The sequence below is a fragment of the Pecten maximus genome, chromosome 4 (assembly GCF_902652985.1).
Source record: "Pecten maximus chromosome 4, xPecMax1.1, whole genome shotgun sequence".
Lineage (NCBI taxonomy): Eukaryota > Metazoa > Mollusca > Bivalvia > Pectinida > Pectinidae > Pecten > Pecten maximus.
The window spans coordinates 29,149,065-29,170,022 of record NC_047018.1 but is presented as its reverse complement, the minus strand read 5'-3'; the positions used below and the strand labels follow the sequence as shown (position 1 = coordinate 29,170,022).

The 20,958-nt window shown below is 36.6% G+C and overlaps 1 protein-coding gene across 4 annotated transcripts; it reads right to left on the bottom strand.

Moving 5' to 3' along the window:
• Positions 1-850: 850 nt before the first annotated feature.
• Positions 851-20,859, bottom strand: LOC117325740. Of its 4 annotated transcripts, none has more exons than XM_033882179.1 (19): positions 20,743-20,859; positions 20,300-20,377; positions 18,807-18,953; positions 18,183-18,284; positions 15,620-15,721; positions 14,209-14,307; positions 13,902-13,993; positions 13,282-13,636; positions 12,677-12,883; positions 12,183-12,493; positions 11,320-11,834; positions 10,587-10,735; positions 10,056-10,183; positions 9,744-9,835; positions 8,381-8,541; positions 7,632-7,718; positions 5,366-5,490; positions 3,852-3,922; positions 851-1,312 (listed from the first exon to the last, which is right to left on the bottom strand). In XM_033882179.1, the coding sequence occupies exons 3-19, from the start codon at positions 18,909-18,911 to the stop codon at positions 1,245-1,247; spliced, it is 2,769 nt and encodes a 922-aa protein (XP_033738070.1). In that variant the 5' UTR covers positions 18,912-18,953; positions 20,300-20,377; positions 20,743-20,859; the 3' UTR covers positions 851-1,244. The 4 variants fall into 4 exon arrangements, with proteins under 4 accessions (XP_033738070.1, XP_033738071.1, XP_033738069.1 ...); XM_033882180.1 differs by having other exon boundaries at positions 851-1,334; positions 3,874-3,922; XM_033882178.1 differs by lacking the exons at positions 851-1,312; positions 20,743-20,859 and adding an exon at positions 20,523-20,657 and having other exon boundaries at positions 3,417-3,922.
• Positions 20,860-20,958: the final 99 nt, after the last annotated feature.

Genomic DNA, 20,958 nt, shown 5'->3' with positions numbered 1-20,958 from the left:
TGACATCATATAGCTGTTTCGTCCTTCTAGAAATCGTCTGTGATGGTAGGGGCACCATACAGCTGTTTCGTCCTTCTAGAACTCATCAGTGATGATAGGGACATAATGCAGCTGTTTTGATTTCTAGGACTCGTCTTTGATCATAGGGACGCCATACAGCTGTTTCGTCCTTCTAGAATTCGTATGTGGTGGTAGGGGCCCCATACAGCTGTTTCGTCCTTCTAGAACTCGTCTCTGATGGAAGTGACATCATACAGCTTTTACGTCCTTCTAGGACTCTCTGTGGTGGTAGTAACACCTTATAGCTGCTACGTCCTTCTAGAACTCACCTGTGATGGAAGGGACACCTTATAGCTGTTTCATCCTACACCTTACAACTGTTACGTTCTTCTAGGACTCGTCAGTCAGTAATTCTATTAGCCTGAAATGACGGTACACCGGAGGCGACTTGGTCGAAACAGATGTCAAAACCACAACGGGGAAGTGCGAATCCCTTTTAATCGTTAAAGGATTTCATGATATTCAACATTCGATTTCAAAAGAACGTCAAATATACATGCGCTTATTCTAAATTTACATGTATATCTTCTCTGATGAAGTTGTCCTCCGACCCGCAGAAAAAGTTTCTTCCTCAGCTGGAATGTTTGCATGTGCGAAGCGTAAGTGAATCGGATGCAACAACGAAAATGCAACTCCGCAAACTAATTATCTATATCCGTCACTGAGACGTAGTGTACAAAATATGCATGTTTATTGTCCATCTCTCTGTTAGTATTAGAACGAGTATTTATAAAAGGTTACAAACGTTAGCTTTGTGATTGCGTTTGTGAAAAAAGAAGGAAACACAAAGTCTTAGGAATTACTATCTTTATTATTATATAACATTATTCATTTTTGGTAACTCGGGTAACTGCCTGTGATATAAGGCTGTGATAGATACTGTTTGACTATATGATAACGCGTACATAAAAACATATACCTTCCCCTTTCACACACGTGTATATACCACGCTAATGTATATATTATTTTGGCACATTTAGATCTTCCAAGAATTAAACAAGGCTACCAGTTTGATCATTTCTCTCGATCAATAGATATGGTGTTCATAAGACGCAAACTCACATGAGTCGTTATGAAAATAAACAGAAAATTAAAATTGTCTTCTAGTTCTATCACAATGTCACTGATTCTCACTGGACATTACACAGTTTGTATGTAGTCTATGTGGTGATGGATAGAGAACGTTAATGGTCATTGGGATCGGCAGTAGATTCATCAGTGTTGTTATGGTCGGAATGCTGCATATAATGACCTTCGACCGATTCGATCACTTCCTGGACAGAGTAGAACAATTTGCAGACGATACTAGTATTTGGTAGAATTATTCAAAGAGCACTCAATACCATTCAGGAATGAAAAAAAAATGGAATGTTTATTTCTGTCTTCTATTTGATAATGTCCTGAAGTGTTGACACACATGGGGTGACTAAAATAGGCTTGAACATTCTGAACCGTGACACTATTTTAATGAATTAAATTTCGAACCGTGACACTGTTCTAATGAATTAAATTTTGAACCTTGACACTGTTCTAAGAATTCAAATTCTGAGCCATGACACTATTTTAATGAATTAAATTTTGAACCGTGACACTCTCCTAATGATAAAATTTTTGAACCGTGACACTATTATAAAGAATTCAAATTCTGAACCGTGTCACTATTTTAATGAATTAAACTCTGAGCCGTGTTAGTATTCTGATGAATTCAATTTTGAACCGTGTAACTATTCTAATTAATTAAAATTCTGAACCATGACTGTATTCTAATGAATCAAAATTCTGAACCGTTACACTTTTCTAATGAATTAAAATTCTGAACCGTGTAACTATTCTTCTGAATACAAATTCTGAGCCGTGTTACCATTCTAATGAATTGAAATTTCGAACCGTGTCATTTGTCTAATGAATTAGAACGTGGCATACAGGTAAAGGCTCCCTTTTGGGATATAAGTCCACCAGCAGTTCGACGCTCCCTACCCGTGTTGGTTTGTGTTTCTCAGGAAGCTGAGAAACGGGCCGGCCTGGGCTGTCGTCGTTGTGCTCATGGGCAAAACACTGATTGTCTTGGATTGCATCTTTTGTAATTTTATTATAATACATGTTGTATTCATATATATATATATATACATCTATATATACATGTATATTATTTTATGTACTGATGGGTCATAGACCTAAAGTCAATAACTGAATTGAATTGAATTGAATTGCATGTGACGGACATTCCATATGTTATTCAATGAGGTTGTCACTAATCGCCACTAGGAAACCCCTTATCAAAATGACCCTGACTGTTAATGGGGCGATAAAATACTAAAGACAAGATTTCAGAACCTTTCTATAAAGTTGAGAGTTCAGATACAGTAGAGCACAAAATGAAATAGACTGCACTTTATAGTTGCTTCGTCCTTCTAGGACTCGTCTGTGATTGCAGGGACACAATGCAGCTGTTGACGTTATATGACTCCTCGGTGACCCTAAGGACACCATACAGCTGTTTCGTCCTGCTAGAACTAGCCAGTAATCCTTGTGACATCATAGAGCTGTTTCGTCCTTCTAGAACTCGTCTGTGATGGTAGGGACGCCATACAACTGTTTCGTCCCTCTAGGACTCGTCAGTGATCCTAGGGACATCATACAACTGTTTTGTCTTTCTAGAACTCATCTATGATGGAAGGGACACATTATAGATGTTTCGTCCTTCTAGAACTCGCCTGTGATGGAAGGGACACCTTATAGCTGTTTATGTTCTTCTAGGACTCGTCAGTCAGTGTTGCTATTGGCCTAGAATGATGGTACATCGGAGGCGACTTAAATAGGTCGAAAAAGATGTCAAAACCACGACGGGGAACTGCAAAATCCCTTTTAATCGATAAAGGATTTCATTATATTCAATATTCGATTTCAAAAGAACGTCAAATATACATGTGCTTATTCTGAATTTATATGTATATCTTTTCTGATGAAGTTAACCTCCGACCCGGAGAAAACGTTCCTTCCCCAGGCTGGAATGTTTGCATGTGCGAAACGTAAGTGAATCGGATGCATCAATAAACTCCGCAAACTAATTATCTCTATCCGTCTCTGTGACGCTTGAATTGCAAAATAAAAGAGTGATTCCTAACGTGCTTTTTTTAAGTTTATAAAATGCAATAGTGAAAAACATATCTTCAAGTCCATGCGACAGTACTATTTGTAAAATAAAAATTTCTTATTTGTAGTGTACTAAATATGTCATTTCAGGTATTATGTCAATATATTGTCCATCTCTCTGTCAGTATTAGAACGAGTATTTATAAAAGGTTACAAAAGTTTGCTTTCTGATTCCGCTTGTGAAAAAAGAAGCAAACTCAAAGTCTTAGAAATTACTTTCTTTACTAGTATATAACATTATTCATTTATCGTAACTCGGGTAACAGCCTGTGATATAGGGCTGTGACAGATACTGTTTGACTATATGATAACGCGTACATAAACATAGACCTTCCCCTTCACAAACGTGTATATATCACGCTAATGTATATATTATTTTGGCACATTTAGATCTTCAAAGCATTTATCTCGATCAATAGATATAGTGTTCATAAGACGCAAACTCACATGAGTCGGTATAAAAATAAACAGAAAATTAGAATGTGTCCTCTAGTTCTATCACAATGTCACTGATTCTCACTGGACATTACACAGTTTGTATGTAGTCTACGTGGTGATTAATACAGAACGTTAATGGTCATTGAGATCGGCAGTAGATTCATCAGTGTTGTTATGGTCGGAATGCTGCATATAATGACCTTCAACCGATTCGATCACTTCCTGGACAGCTATTCTGAAAGGATCGGTTGCCTCCGGATCGCCCATCAACCTGTGCAAAACATTGATTGAACAGTATTCAAACCTGACAGTGTAATTTCTTGTACGACTTTGGGATGTGCAGTGGCTCCTATGGGGACGATGGCAAGCCAATATATTGTACGAGTTTGGGGACGATAGCGAGCCATCATATTGTATACGACTTTGTGATGTGCAGCGGCTCTTATGGAGACAATAGAGAGTCAACATACTGTACGACTTTGGGAGTCTGCAACGGTTCGTGCACGGTGAGCTTAATGGTAAATATTTGGAATGTGCACTGGCTCCTATGGGGATGATAACTAGCCAACATATTGTATACGACTTTGTGGTCTGCAACGGTTCGTGCACGGTGAGCCTAAATTTTAAGGCTTTGGGATGATCAGCGGTTCTTATTAGGACATAGGTAACCTGACTGCACCGCTTTGGGACGTACGGTGTTTCACGTGTGGGCAATAGTGAACCAATTGAAATCGTGTGGCTATCGGATGGTCAACATCAATTGTGGCCGAAACAAGATTTACTTTCTGTTTCAAAAATGTTTTATCAAATGAAAATGATCTAACGAGAATAAGGCAAAAGGCAATTCTGTACAAGCACTATCTCTTGGGATACAAATACAACAATAGAATCGTAATTTAATCATTAACATATTAATACTGGATTTGGACGAAATTTTAAAATATATATTCAATTTTGATATATCAATGGCAACTAAAACTTAACACAAACATTTTAGATACACACATATGTATGCGCTTCATATTAGAAGAAATATCAATATTGGCAAATATTACTATTACCAATACCAGCATTTCAATTACGGTAAAGAAGAACAAATAACATCTCATTTTGAGAATCTGTTTCTTTATCATTTAGATTAACCAGATAAATGACCAACATGATATGTGTGGTTCAAAACATGGTTCAACATTACTATCAATTGAATTATTTTTACGGAGTTAAACATCGAAAAATACCGTTTGGGCTACATGGATTATTTTAAAAACAACAGTCTGATTGTCATAATAATTGGCTGTCAAAAGGACTAAATTTATGCTTAATTGTCGCTTAAAGGCCAAACCCTAGAGCGTTGCAATTTGTAAATTTGCGCCCACAGTCAAAACAGATGCCATTTGGGAACTAAAAACTCCTAATATACTTTAACACATTATGTTTATTTGCTAACTTTCTGTTGACGTTGGTCCAAATTGTAGAAACAGTATCGAGTTGGCAAGGTTTGTAAACAATATCCTTAATTACATATCGGTGCGGAAAGAAATATTGAAGTTGGGTTGAAAATTATGCATTTACTGAAAAATATCTGTACTAAAGGGATAACTTGATTTCTATATTCGGGGTCGAATGTATAACGTGGTTTAATAAATACACGATGATTTACCAAATCTTCCTACATTTCACAGCACGAACTTTTACAATACAAATTAGATCTTACCATTCCTTCGACATGTCCAGTATCCACTGTTTTGCCTCTGTCAGCCCCACCGTGTTGCAAGCTTCTATCAACATCTTGAATGCCTCGATATTGCTTTCACTCTTTTCTCTGGCAACCACCAGCATCTTAGACATACGAAATAATTTGTAATTATGAGAAATTCGAATAAAATCTTAAGAAAGGATAATGGTCTTTTTAGGTTAACACGACGAAAAAACGAGATGGTTCCTTTATCAACATAGAAATTGTTATGTATAGAATATCTAATTGATGCAGTCTGTTCCAGCAGAAACAGTACCAAACATACGTTAGTACTACTGTTGTTAGTGCCATTCGGTTAAAGTTATTTTGATGCACTGTAGAATTCCACATGTCTGAACTTTCAGTTATACGAACTCCTCATTTGCCAACTATATATCAAGTTTTCATGTTTTAATGGATCACACATCCCAACATTTACATAACCAAACAAAATAAATGATTTATCCTTTAGATAAGTAAACATTTAGCAGACGTTATCAAACGAGCCAAAGAAAAACCAAAACACGAGAATGGCCGTAAAATGTTAGAAAAAGTGAATTCGATCACCGTTCGCAGTTATAAAACAATAATGGTACCATAAGTTAACACGTTTTAAAGAATACCTCATTGTGTTGTTAATTAGAAAATAACGTTGTAAAGAAAACGTTTAATCAGCATGCTATATACTGTAGTTATAACTTTTGTAAGTTTGAAAACATGCTTAGTATTTTATGGTGGATGGCATCTCAAGGCTGTACATTTGGATGTTCTATCACACAGAGTGTGAGCATTGCGATTTTACTCGCTGTGTAGCTCAAATGTAATAAAATACAGTCTCAAATAATAGGATTCCATTTGAAAAGATGTTCAAGGCAGGGATTGAAACGTATATCAAGCTATATAAAGTGACGCTAATAAATGTCAATGAGCGTGCATTGGGACATTGAAGGATATACCTACATACTACAGCGTCAGGTAATAAGGAAGCGGATACCAATATGTCTGAACGACACAGGTGATATTAGATACATGATTAGAACACCGGAGATACGAATTACAACAGTGGATGTAGGATAAACGGAGTTGATGTTACAGCAGTTGATGTAGGCTTAATGATTCCTGATACAAGGATGGTGCATAATACACGGAGTTGATGTTACAACAGTAGGTGTAGGCTTAATGATCCCTGATACAAGGATGGTGCATGATACACGGAGTTGATGTTACAACAGTAGGTGTAGGCTTAATGATCCCTGATACAAGGATGGTACATGATACACGGAGTTGATTACAGCAGTGGGTGAAGGCTTAATGATCCCTGATACAAGGACGGTACAGAATACATGGAGTGGATGTTGCAACAGTTGGTGTGTGGATGTAACAGTTGGTGTAGGCTTAATGATCCCTGATACAAGGATGGTACATGATACACGGAGTTGATGTTAAAACAGTTGGTGTAGGTTTAATGATCACCGATACAAGGATGGTACTTGATACACAGCAGTGGATGTAAGCTTAATGATCCCTGATACAAGGACGGTACAGAATACATGGAGTTGATGTTACAGCAGTTGGTGTAAGCTTAGCGGTCCCTGATACAAAAGATGGTACAGAATCATGGAGTGGATGTTACAACAGTTGTCGGAGGCTTAATGATCCCTGATACAAGGATGGTACAGGATACATGGAGTTGATTACAGCAGTGGATGTAAGCTTAATGATCCCTGATACAAGGATGGTACAGGATACTCGGAGTTGATGTTACAACAGTTGGTGTAGGCTTAATGATCCCTGATACAAGGATGGTACATGATACTCGGAGTTGATGTTACAACAGTTGGTGTATACTTAATTATCCCTGATACAAGGATGGTACATGATACATAGAGTTGATGTTACATGGAGTGGATGTTACAACAGTGAGTGTAGGCTTGATGATCGCTGATACAGGTATGAATGCACTGAATGATAGAATTGCTGATAGAAAATACATGGTGTTGATGTTACAGCAAATTGGTGTAGGCTAAAAGATCCCTGATACAGGGATGGATGCAGTTGAAGATAGAATTGCATATACAGGTTACAATGAGTGGAAGTACAGAAGTACATGCCCGAGCTAATTTTTACAGTAGTAGATACAGTTACAGGGAATGCAAACTAATAAGGAAAGGGTGGCTGAGGAATACACAGTCCTAGCTATGGCATATATGGTAATATCAGTAGAGCATGCATTTATACAAGTTACCCTCAGTAACCTATGTCCATGTCCGATAGGGTAGGCTACAATTTCCTCTATCTCTGCCGAACACAGGTCATAAAACTGACCCAAGGACTGTAAAAAAGGGTTCATTCATAAATCTTTCACAGTGTTAGATATCAGTATTCCGTAACATAAGTATATTTACCTTTTCTTAAGTAGAAAACAATTGATTACTTAATCGTGTCTTTCAAGAATTACTTTTAATATGGACAAGTTGAACTCGAAGACATAGGTTTGAACTAACGAATTTTCTAGATTGTATAAGAATCGACGAGTAAACAATACATCAGTCCCAATCCAAAATGTTTAGATAAAACTGAAAAACAATCAACAAAGGATGGATTCGATTGATAAGGAGACATTTGAAAAAGTTGAAGCATAACCAGGCGTTCCGGAATAACAAGATTCTGTTAAATGTTTAAATACATGTAATGTTGTTTTATCAAATATCAGTTGCTAATTAATGGCTCATTTGACGGGATAAGCCCAGAGGAATAAAATCCACTCAAGCATACTTTATATCAATAACAATGAATGTGCCAAAACACACAAAAAATGTATCACTGTAGGAGTCTCTATTGTACTATCACGCGAGAAGGTGCTGCTGGTTATCGATCGTAGACTACGTTTTCAGAATCAAGCAGTTGTTAGTATCTTCTCAGCAAGGCACTGATCATATCAACATTGTTTAATATTTAACTATTAACTTGGCGCCATATTTGGAACTAGCTTACATGCAGTAGTTTATGCTCATCCTTGCTGATCAATGTGTCTGAGAATAATCCATCCAACTCCGGTTTTGACAGGTTAAGGTGACTTCCGGTTGACCTGAGATTGATGCCACATTTCTCCACCAGAAGGACGTAGAACTGGTCCGTCATGGGTTCTGGGTGACCTTAAACCACAACATCATGACTTCATTAGGATTGTGTACCACTATTCCGTGAGTAATATAGGCGCCGATTGATTTTCTTATTACCTAATGCATAGTGAACGATAATCAGTGAACGTTTCTATTTTGACCGCTTTTAACAGGTTGTCATTGCGTTACTACCAGACTCAAGAGTTGAGGAGCATTGATCTGTTCTGTTCTGTGGAAATGTCTTCAATGTATACGTTAACAACAGACAGGTTTGTCTACTGATCTGTATTCACAATACAGCACGTGTATATATAATAAAGCACATGTATGAACAATTAATACAGTCTGTGTATGTACAATACAGTCTGTGTATGTACAATACAGTCTGTGTATGTACAATACCGTATGTGTATGTACAATACAGTACGTGTATGTACAATATAGTATGTGTATGTACAATATAGTCTGTGTATGTACAATACAACACGTGTATGTACAATACAGTCTGTATGTACAATATAGTCTGTGTATGTACAATACAACACGTGTATGTACAATATAGTATGTGTATGTACAATACAACACGTGTATGTACAATATAGTATGTGTATGTACAATACAACACGTGTATGTATAATACAGTCTGTGTATGTACAATATAGTCTGTGTATGTACAATACAGTACGTGTATGTACAATACAACACGTGTATGTACAATAAAGCATGTGTATGTACAATACAGCACGTGTATGTACAATACAGTACGTGTATGTGCAATACAGTCTGTGTATGTACAATACAACACGTGTATGTACAATAAAGCACGTGTATGTACAATACAGCACGTGTGTGTACAATACAGTACGTGTATGTACAATACAGTACGTGTATGTGCAATACAGTCTGTGCATGTACAATATAGTCTGTGTATGTACAATATAGTCTGTATGTGTACAGTACAGTACGTGCATGTACAGTACAGTCTGTGTATGTAAAATACAGTACGTGTATATACAATACAACACGTGTATGTACAATACAGCACGTGTATGTACAATACAGTCTGTGTATGTAAAATGCAATACGTGTATGTACACTGCAGTACGTATATATACAACACAACATGTGTATGTACAATACAGTACGTATATATACAACACAACATGTGTATGTACTTTTATGTGTAAAACACATGTTGGTAGATTGTGTGTTCCCGATATAAAGTTAGTACAAACTGTTGGTTTCTAGGATGTCCGTGCTAGGGCCTTGGAGAGCTTCCTCTAACCAGGTATAGAAACGGTCAGGTTGATCTTTTTTTTCTTGAAGCCTGCCAGATGATTTATATATATCATTAAAACCTTAATTCAGTTAAACAAATGTTAACAATTTATGATGTTGAATACCGTAATATAAAATTGGCATATCAAAGCATTGAGAGGATAATATGAACACTGCTTTAACGCACATTTTGTTGATCAATTCATAAATTTGAACTAAGAATAACAGCCTTTGGTTAAAATTAATTATTTTCCACATGAGATGCTCACCACGCTTTGAGCTGCGTGTTGACATACTCCACCACGTCATCACGTTTGGTCTTCCCCAGGGCCGACAAGAGGTCTGGTACACCTAAGTCGTGGCGGTTTTTACTGAAGTCTCTCCACAGTTGTAGAATCTGGAAGGAGTGTAACCATTCCGTTAAAATGTTTATCATTCTTGGTTTACTTAACAAATACATTTTTATAGTTGACATATTTTACCATGAGAACTTGAAAGTTAGATAAGTTTACCAATTTACATCGTGAAAAAATTTCAAGACAGAAGTATTAGTCTGCGTTGTTAACATACATAATAAATACATGTACTGTGCAAATTAGCCTGATTTGAAGTACCCAAATGATAAATAACTGGAATACAATACATGTGTGGTGATAACCTATACTCAATTTTCCTTTATTCAATTTAACACGTTATCACAAGAACGTTAACTACATATTATGTTAATTATACTCATTTTACTTTCGATATATCATTATCTTTTTTATTATTTAGGAAGTTCTTCCATATGGACACATTACCTTAAATTTCTTCTCAGTAATTGTCTTATTGGGAAGCTTGGAGTGTTCCTCTACAGTGCGATATGTCAGGCCCAAGAGGACGCTTACTTTAATCCACTCATCTCCAAGCTCTCTCGCTATGTGTTTAAGTAAACTGTTCCTTGTGAAACCTAAAATGAAAGTCAGATTTTAGCCTTAAAGATAAAATATCTAAACAAAACCATAAGCAATATTAACAACAGACAATTCCAATGGAAGAACTGTCAAATAAATACCAGTTCTAAATTGAATTACTTGTATTCAATATACAATATCTGAACATATTTTGCTTACATTACTAGGATATGAACTTCACAACCAAATTGGATGATAAACGACGTGATTAACTTAACAGCATAGTCATAGTCAAATTTCTGGTTCTTATAGAGCAACGTGTCACCACTGATTCCGTACTCCAGTTCAACAATATGATAGTTTTCCAGTTTGTTAAGCTTTATAATTTGTCGAAAATCGGTTAACCAAATAAACATTGGTTTAAGCATTATAATTCTTTATCAAACAATTCTTTGGTGCAGTTTTATATTGATTATTCGACATGACACATAGGAGAGACAATCAGAGTGTTAAAAGTGCACGAACATGATATGATTGATAAGAGTTAGTTATATCAGAAGCTAGATTTGAAAGAAAATGTGATGGTATCTATTATACACCAAATATTCCCTGAATACAAAGTAACTGGTGCCTCGCTCACCTGGAAATCCGTCTTCAAACTCGCCTAAATCCTCAAGAAACGGAGAGCCCGTTAAGTGAACAGTTAGTCTAGCAATCTCCTCTCCAGTTTCCTCATCAGTCAAGATCACCGAGCCAAAGTTCAGCTCAACGTTTTTTTTCCGGCATATTTGAAACAGTTGATAATTAAACCGCTTTGGATGAAAGTCTAATGGGGTAGTGGGGAATCCCCCATGCTTTTCAATCTCGTCACTAAGTGTTATACAATATCTTTTTCTTGGAACCGATTCAAAATCTCGTGACACACTGGGCTTTTGATCTAAGTATCTGCATCCTCTCCATTGATTAAGCCTGTCCTCCGCTTTTCTGGCTATTACTATCTCTACGACGACGTCGTACATTTCACTACCCAATGGTTTCAGCATGACAATGAGTTTCACATGTTGTTTTCGTAGCGATGCCCTCTTACAGAGTGTTGACGTATGTGCTATCACCGCCTCTTCTGACATGTTCTGTTGGGCCTCGGATGCTACGTAGCTGAAACAATCCATGGTTTGCATATCTAGTTATCAATACCTTAGCAATATGAAAAGATTACACTTTTTATGATTTTGGTCCTTAGTTAAACAATAGTTCAGATTAATATTTGAAATGCAGTATGGCTTTGATATTTTTCCATGGAGTTTAATCTTTAATGATATAATTACGCTTCCTTCAAAGGCAACCTTACAATTAGCAACATATATTCTTTGCTTTGGAGTGATATTCATTAAGTAGACGATATTTAAAACAAAAAACCCGCTCTTTTCATTATAAAGTTAAATGCTATAAAAATTAAAGTTGAATTGTAATTCATTTTTGCCAATTAGTTCCAGATAGACTCACTAGGAGAAATGTGTGACTGGACATTTTATACAGCCTTTGACCGTTACAGGATTTTTCTCTATAATACTCCAGCGTTCCAGAATGTCTTTCCGTGTTTCTTCTCCATCTTCCATATCCAAATAGACCTGGCTGCTGAGTTCGGCCCCAAGGATATAAAGACTGCCTTCTCCGTCGTAGTCCTGTGGAAGTGGCACCTTCAAACCCACTTCCTTCTGGGGACGCTCGCAATGGTTATGGTTCAGGTCATAAAAATGACTGACAGACACAATTTTGTCGAAGTCTTGGGGATCAAACACCGGACTGGGCATTACCTATGATGAAATGTATTCAGTTTTGATTTTTTTCAGATGATAGTATACTTTTACCTTATTTCAATTATTCCCGTTAAAAGTTTGGTTGAAATTGTACATTCATAAATAAAACTAATTTCATTTTACTTTAGCCATATCATATCCTGGAAAACAACCGAAACTCTTTTTTATTCCGTTCCTTACCTCTAAAGATATTACACTTTTTGGAGAATCAAATGTATTTGGAGGAACAGAGATCTGCACGAACTGGTCCACATCTGACGTCACGGTAGTTCCCTCTGGAGGTATATTGAACGTCTCTACTCTCGGAACAGTGACGAGGCAGAAGGCAGACATTGCTGTGATGTCTACCTCTGTGTAACATACCCATTTATAATCACTCTGGCCTTTCTGAAAATATACATAACTTGTTCATCTTTCTGAACTTATATCATTATAGAAGGAACTGTTCACTCTCTAAATCAGCATGTAAGAAATCGGTAATGAATAAAGGGTATTCATTGATTTTAGCATCTAGCATTTCTGACGGGTCCAAACAGGATATACCAGCTTTATATGATGTAATTGTATGTATTAAAGGTGCTCTTCACTAGTGTGATTTTTTGTACAAGCCTTTGTCACAAAAGTTACGCCTTCCTATATAAATTATTGAAACATAGAAAAGAAAATAAGCTTTCATCGAAACATCTACACAATTTCATGTTTTTCGCCAGCATGCGACTTCACGCTGAATGTGATGCAGCATACATCACTTCATATTGTTTTTTTTTTTTTCACGCTTGACTTACTTCACATCGAATTCTTTTGATATCAAGTATTTTGTTGTCGGGGTTGATTTTCGGATGAGTGTCTGTCTTCATGTAAACATCCTCAAACGGGTCAGGGTGATTGTAGAGAGGAATCTCCAACCAAACGATGCCGTCTGACTGGGAGGAAGAAAGTCGGTACTGGAATGTATCACTGATGAGGAGTTCCTGTCGGTCTGGACGGAGAATGTTGTCACTGTACTCAGGTCTGACGCGACGACAAAGAAAGCTTAGACTGTCGGTGCTGAAGGTAGGTGGTGTAAATACGACAAGTCCTATCTTATCGAATGGCGTTCTGGAATCAGTCTCCAGTTGTCTGTGCTCTATGAAGACATCACTGGAAAAATAATAATAAAGGAGACTTTTAGATGAAGTGAACAAGTGACAACATAGGATTTTAGATTAGTAAAAATGTCAGAAAGACATTATTTCGATGAGCAACTTATTGTTTTAAAAGTCTAACATAAAAATGATCATTAATTCATTTATAACACTGGTTTCAATGCATGCGCAAGAATGATTCCAGTCAAAAGGTAAATGATAGTAAATATCAATAAATTGGGAAAATTTCATTATCAAAAACAACTATTTAATGCACTTACTTATTTATCATTCCATTCACAACTCGTTTTGACTCTTGTAGAATCTCCTCTAGATCTTCATTTTCGCAAATCGATATTGGTGTCTCTTTTCTCTTAGAGTTATTATAAAAAGATATAATCAATAAGCGATCGATATCAATAAACGCATAGACTTTATATATTGATACTTTAAAAGCGTGAAAAGGCAAATTTAACAAATGGTTGATAATACCGGATCATGATATTCAAACTTTGGTATTTTAGTTTTAAATGAAATACAACATAGGTGTAAACATGTGTTTTAGTTGAGAGTCGGGAAGCCTATTACCGTGTTCTGTACGGTGGCGTCAGATCCACAGAATACCAGTAAGTCTGCAGCTCTGGTATGGTTCCGGTTAGAGGCGTAATGAAGCGGAGTGCATCCAACCTGTTATATGCACGATATATTCATGTTCATCATACCATACATCAGATACCTACATGTCATACAAATAGCACACTCGTGTGTATCATACCTACATCATTACACCCTATGGGTCATAAACATAGCAATTTCGTTTATATCATACCTACATCATTACACCCAATATGCCATATGTATAACACTCTCGATTATATCATTCCTACATCATGACATCCTATATCTTTATCATAGCTACACCATTACACCATATACGTCATACAGATAGCGCACTCTTTTTTTTATCGATCCTACATCATGACACCCTATATGTAATACAGATAGCACGCTCGTATATACCATACCTACATCATTACACCCTATATGTCATAAACATAGCACTCTCATTTATATCATACCTACATCATGACACCCTATATGTCATAAACATAGCACTCTCATTTATATCATACCTACATCATGACACCCTATATGTCATAAACATAGCACTCTCATTTATATCATACCTACATCATGACACCCTATATGTCATACAGATAGCACTCGGTTATATCAAACCTACACCATCACACCATATACGTCATACAGATAGCACACTCTTTTTTATCAAACCTACATCATTGCACCCTATATGTCATACAAATAGCACTCTCGGTTATATCAAACCTACATCATTACACCCTATACTGTAAAGTGCTTTTATTTCGCGGAGGGTTTACATTTCGCTATATTCACGGTGTGCTATCAAAGCGCGAATTCAAAACACCAGCGAAAATTGTGTTTACATGTCAGCCATATTCACTATCATTATTTGATGAGCGTACGTATGGGTACCGATGAACATCCTATTGCGTATGTATACATGCACACATGATTTTTTCTTCAGTGATTTATATAGATCCATTTTAAAATACACAAGGTTTGATTTTAACCCCTATTTTGCACCGTTCGAAACCAATGTAGCGCGAAATTAAGATCCCGCGGATAAGTTCTTGGTACCCAAACGCGAATGTTTTATACCGCGAAATTAAAGCACTTTACAGTATATCATACACACATCACACTACATCATTACACCCAATCTATCGTGCACAAATGACATAACACATTCGTTTAAATCATACCTACCTTTTTACACCCTATATACCATAACACATTCGTTTAAATCATACCTACATTATTACACCCTATATACCATAACACAATCGTTTAAATCATACCTATATCATTGCACCAAGTCTATCATTTTGGAAAGTAAGCGGCCGACCCACAGAGGTACTACTACTGCTACTACAGAAGTATTGATTGATTTACTCACGTAGTCCGTACTGTCCATATTGGCATTAAAAGCTAGCAGTAACATCATGCTCTCCGTGTCCCCCGCCTCCGCCGAGTAATGCATCGCTGTTAGGCCCCGATCCTACCACACAGAAACCACAATACAAGGTAAATAGCAGAGATGTTTGTCCAGACATCATCACACTGGTACCTCATTTATTAATTCATCGAGACGAAAACTAGCGAGTAAAATAAACGGAGCCTCTGAATCAGTTAAAATTGTCTGAAACAACACTAAACGTTCCACTAGTGTTAATGACTATAGATATATATATACTGTATATCTTGTGAGTGTGTGACCCTTTGTATTGTTAATGTTTAGTGAATTCTTTATAGTCAAGTGGTGTTTGGTCTTTGTGCGTTGTTTGCGTAATTATCATTAACCGGATTCATAAATGTATAAAGTCGTAGTAGAGGAAACTCCCGGTGATGATGAAACCGTTTGCAACTAAGTATCGGCTGGCCCAGTGGGTGACTACAGGAAGTAACAGGTTTACCGTAGTATAGTATCTATATATATAGATGAACGGAGGATGCTCATAGCGGATGTAGCACGCGAGCTAACACTAAATCAGGCACTTTAATGTTTAACACGATCATAATTATTTACTCTTCTTACACAATGTACTGCAATCAGTGACGATATATAACACGGACGTATCTCTCTTTCCTACTTCATGTGGCGTCAATGTATTGTTATTTACATAACAGGTATTATACCGAGCCAACAAGGAACAACAGACAGGGACTAGTGTGCGAGATGGTGACATAGTTACAATAGGTACGTATTACTAATGTAATATACTACTCATTTCTTATCAACACAGGTAATAAAATACAGTCCTATAGTCGGTAAGTTTGAGCAATACAGTGTTTAACAATGGTGAGTACGTTTATTTATTGCTTTAATTGTAAATATTATCAACAGGTGTCTTTTGTACAATATTTTATTGTGACGCACATGCAGCTTAGATACATATATATATATATATACAAATTCGTTTTGTTAATGAATTAATATGCGATTACTATTGAAGGCCTTTCATCACTGATATGAAAATGAAAGCTGTATATGTTTTTTTTTGCATATATATAAAATAAGAACTTATTTAACCTGGGGACAGAAATGCTGTCTAGAATCAGTGTTTACATTTGTAGAGTCTTAGTAATACCTAAAATTAGCTTGTAATACTATCCCACATCTTCAGTGAGGTGTGACCCATGCGTCATTCAGCTACCTCGTCAATCATGCATACAGTATTCAATAAACATTTGTATATCAAGTGATGTTGATTTATATTGGAGAAGATCCCCAATACGACTTGTATGCACCTTATAATTATATAATGTTGTGTAAAACCTATTCTGTAATGTTCTGAACTGAAGTATGTAATGCCAATACTTAATAATGAAGTAATATGCATCGATACACTGTAAAATGTTTTGGTATTTGCATAAAGTAGACCAAGTGTTAAGTTATGTATTACCACAAACATATCTGTATTGGCGATTTGTAGACCTGCTAAACTGCTGAGTTGTTAATTCAGGCCTGTGTACCAAGGCCATCACACACAGACAATACAATAGGAACTCTATCTACATTTCTACTCGTATCAGTCGATCGGCGTGACTAGGTGTACTACTTCAAGTTGAATAGTCACACTAATAAAGTAGCGGGGTATTCGTCTTGAACCTTGATATCCTTCTTAGAGCCTTTTAAATGTTGTTTTTTAGAATTGAAATAAATATATTCACCGAGATGACTATAGCAACTATGTGAAACATAGACTGCAGTTTTACGTTTCCTAAGTAGACTAGTAATTGTACAAATCGTTTGTTACATACATTGGTTTAATTCGAGACCAATTTAATACATGCCGAGGAGGTCACAAGCCGCTACCTGTTTGTTTACCCACAACTTTAGATTAAACAGTGGTGCATGTTCTCAGGGAAACTAATTACCAAGAGACACGTCTGTAATGATTTATGGTAAGTGTGACGTACGTGTATGTAAGTGGTATTGTGAGATTAAATGTTTGTATATACAGTAAATTCTTAACAGGCAAATCAGTTGATTTAAAGTGTACCAGTCAGCTTACGGGTCATATTGTATAACCTTTACTTAACCTAACGACAACATTCGGTTTTGTTTGTTTGTTTTTTTCAAGAGTTCATCCCTCTATAAATGAACCTTAATATGGCCAGAACATAATTTTAAGTCGTGGCAAGTATAAAATACGTTTAATACATCTTGAAGTATGGACTGTTGTTGAGAGTTTAAGCTAACAGAGCTTTATGTACAGGGTACTAAACCATGTGTCGGTCTGTATTGCCTGATCCCATAGGGTTTAATTTTTATACCGACTCATCTGGATATACTGCGCTGAGATGATCAGTGAGAAAAGCTTGGCACTCATTAAGGTGGCAAACGAAACGAGTGGCATTAATACAGAGAATCACCGTCATTCGACTCAATTGAGTCTGTTTAACATCCTATACTAGTAGTGTTGACTCGAACACCATTTTCAGGTATATGCACTTACTCTGTCTCTCGTGTTTGGTTTCGCACCGTGAAACAGCAGCAGTTTCATCATTACGAAGTTGCGCCGACGGGCAGCCTTTAGCAAAGGTGTCATGCCATCAATCTGTAACGGCAGATAATGTTAGACAGCATCATTGTGTGAGGACTAATTGATAAACCTACCATACAAGTACTCTCCAAATTACATTACGGGTTAGCAGTAGATTAGGGTACCATTTTAATCTCGAGGTTATTTGATTTTTCTGCTTAATTATAATGATTGATAGTATGTGGTATAATATAGGACCTTAGTGACATTAAATTACAAGAGTTATACAATGATATAATGCACTACAGAATGAATGAAAATTCATAAAACATTACGAAAAAGTAAGAATTAAATCACAACGAAAGAAAATCAATATAATAACATGCATTAGAACCAAAAACCTCTCAAAAGCATATTCACTTTGAATATTATTCATAGAGTGTGTCTTAACTAGCCTATGTTTATCATATCCTATCACTCTCACTGATGATGGACTCGGCGGAATGCATTCAATTGCGGCTATTTTCATGGTGAAAAAAGGTGTTGGGATCGGATTCTATCTCCACCCCTGCCGGTCCATTAATTAGAAGCACCTACCACATCACGCTTGTTGACATCTGCTCCAAGTCTGAGGAACTTGAGCGCGTTGCCCGTCTGACCTTTGACGACTGCATCATACAGTCGGTAGTTGACGTCGTGCATCCTGGCTACTTCTTACAACATCTCCAATGCAACATTACTTTACTGGAACATATAATGAAACAAATATGTGTCATATCGTTAGTGCCCCAATCTTTGTCCGATCTTATATCTTAAAGATCAAGTAAACAGTGTTAATGCTATAGTTCAAGATTCCCATCTAAATCCAGTGCAAGGCTAAGTAGATGATATGGAGCAATATAGTCTTCATCATACTAATCATAATAAGAGAGTCGGGTAATGATGTGAGATTTCAAAAAGACTTTATTTTGTCTTGTATTGTTTAACGTTCTATCAACAGATATAGTGCATGAGTGTAGTATTTAGGTATGCTTATAAACTGATTTCCACTTTAAAATGCTACCTCACTGAAACATACAGTCAAAGACATCCAGTAGGACACCTCACTCGATTAAATTAAACTGACAACGGGTAACAGTTCGTCACACTCCCAATTTTCTGAACGTTTAATTGGAGTAGCAACTTCCTTTTTATAGACTAGCATGTCTCAGCCAGGGGACAGAGCCCAACACCTTCCTCACAGGGCGAAACTAAAGCTCAAAATTAAGGCAATGTTGATCAAAGGAGTTATAATAAGAAAGTTGCTTCTATAAAAGAGAAAATATATTATTCCACAGTCTATAGCAATAACAGTTGCTACTTTTGCTTAACGCTCAGTATGTTGGTCAGTATAATGTGACAGGCAGTATGTTTCAGTGAGGTAACACTATGAAATCAGCATCAGTTTCGCACTTTCACAGGGAAACTATTGCAGACTCCCAACACACACCCACACCAACATGTATCTCGCACACAGGCTGTCTTTAAATGTTCAAAGTTATTAATAGGACGTTAAACAAGTACAAACCAAATCGTGCTTGAGTTGGCGTAGTATATTATGGTGACTATTCAAGACGTTTGTCTTCACATTATTATGTTTCCTTAATACTGTATACGCACCTACTTCATAGAATATCATATTTGAGTTTTTTCTGTATGCAAGTTCAAAAAATATATACAAATATCTCATGGTATTGACCGGAAGTCCTGAAATCCATATAAGTGGATTCAATCGAATCCATGCATTCTGAGAGAATCCTTTGGTTGTCTGCTTGTCTAGGTAATGTATTACTGAACAAACCAGTACGTCAAGTTTCGATCATTTCTATAGACGACATGGTATATATTTCCCTCTATTGCACCTTGTTAAGTAGTTTTACAAATGTTTGATATCGGCTCAGGTAACCAGATACACAAGGCTAAACTACTGGTGTTGACTCTATCACAGAACATGGCAAACAGACAAGCACTGTGTTGGCATACAATGTAGGTTGCTTGATACATTTTCTACTGTTTATATGTCTTTAATATCTTCAGTTTCAATTACGTACCTGGTTAATACCGTAAGTAAGTCCAGTCAAAGGAATGACACTGTTACACTTCCAAATAAACCAGGATCTAGGGCCGACCTGTAATACCAGAGACAAAATTGATTTCCATGTTAGTATGACAATAACTGACCGTCGTAGTCTTGGTATACACTACACAATATTTGGCAGATAGGCTAGGAAATATTTCTATTGGTCGAGTATTGTTAACAGATCTGTCACTTACAGGTAACCGTTTGTCTTGTATATTTCTTATCGTCCATCAAGAGTGTCGACAGCTCATATAATTATTCCTCGTCACAGGAGTTAATCATGTTCAGAGACACAAGTCAACAATACACATTAAATATGAATGGAAGTAGTCCCCTGATAATCGGATTGATATAACCCTGTCAAACATAACAGCGAGCGAGTAACGAAGTTCAATAAAACATAAGTATATTTACCTTGTTGTTACAATTTGCTTCCAAGACACCTGTAGCATATTACTTCCTTGTTTTGTAGATACTGACCGTGTACAGGCACGTCCCGGAGTGTCCAGAAGAAGTCATACACATTCGTCACATTAGTACCTAGTGGCCAGGCTGAGAAACGGTACGGGATAAGACAATGAACTGTAAAAGAAGTATTGTGTCTTTCCACCCGGGCGAGGAATGCTCAAT

What these genes read in the sequence shown, in the direction of transcription:
- LOC117325740 (XM_033882179.1), bottom strand. Translation starts at nt 18,911, where the DNA reads ATGCACGACGTCAACTACCGACTGTATGATGCAGTCGTCAAAGGTCAG. An exon ending in AAAGTGTAATATCTTTAGAG is followed by an intron (nt 12,494 to 12,676) that starts GTAAGGAACGGA and finishes ATTTCATCATAG; the next exon opens with GTAATGCCCAGTCCGGTGTT. An exon ending in GTTTGAAGACGGATTTCCAG is followed by an intron (nt 10,736 to 11,319) that starts GTGAGCGAGGCA and finishes CTTTCATTTTAG; the next exon opens with GTTTCACAAGGAACAGTTTA.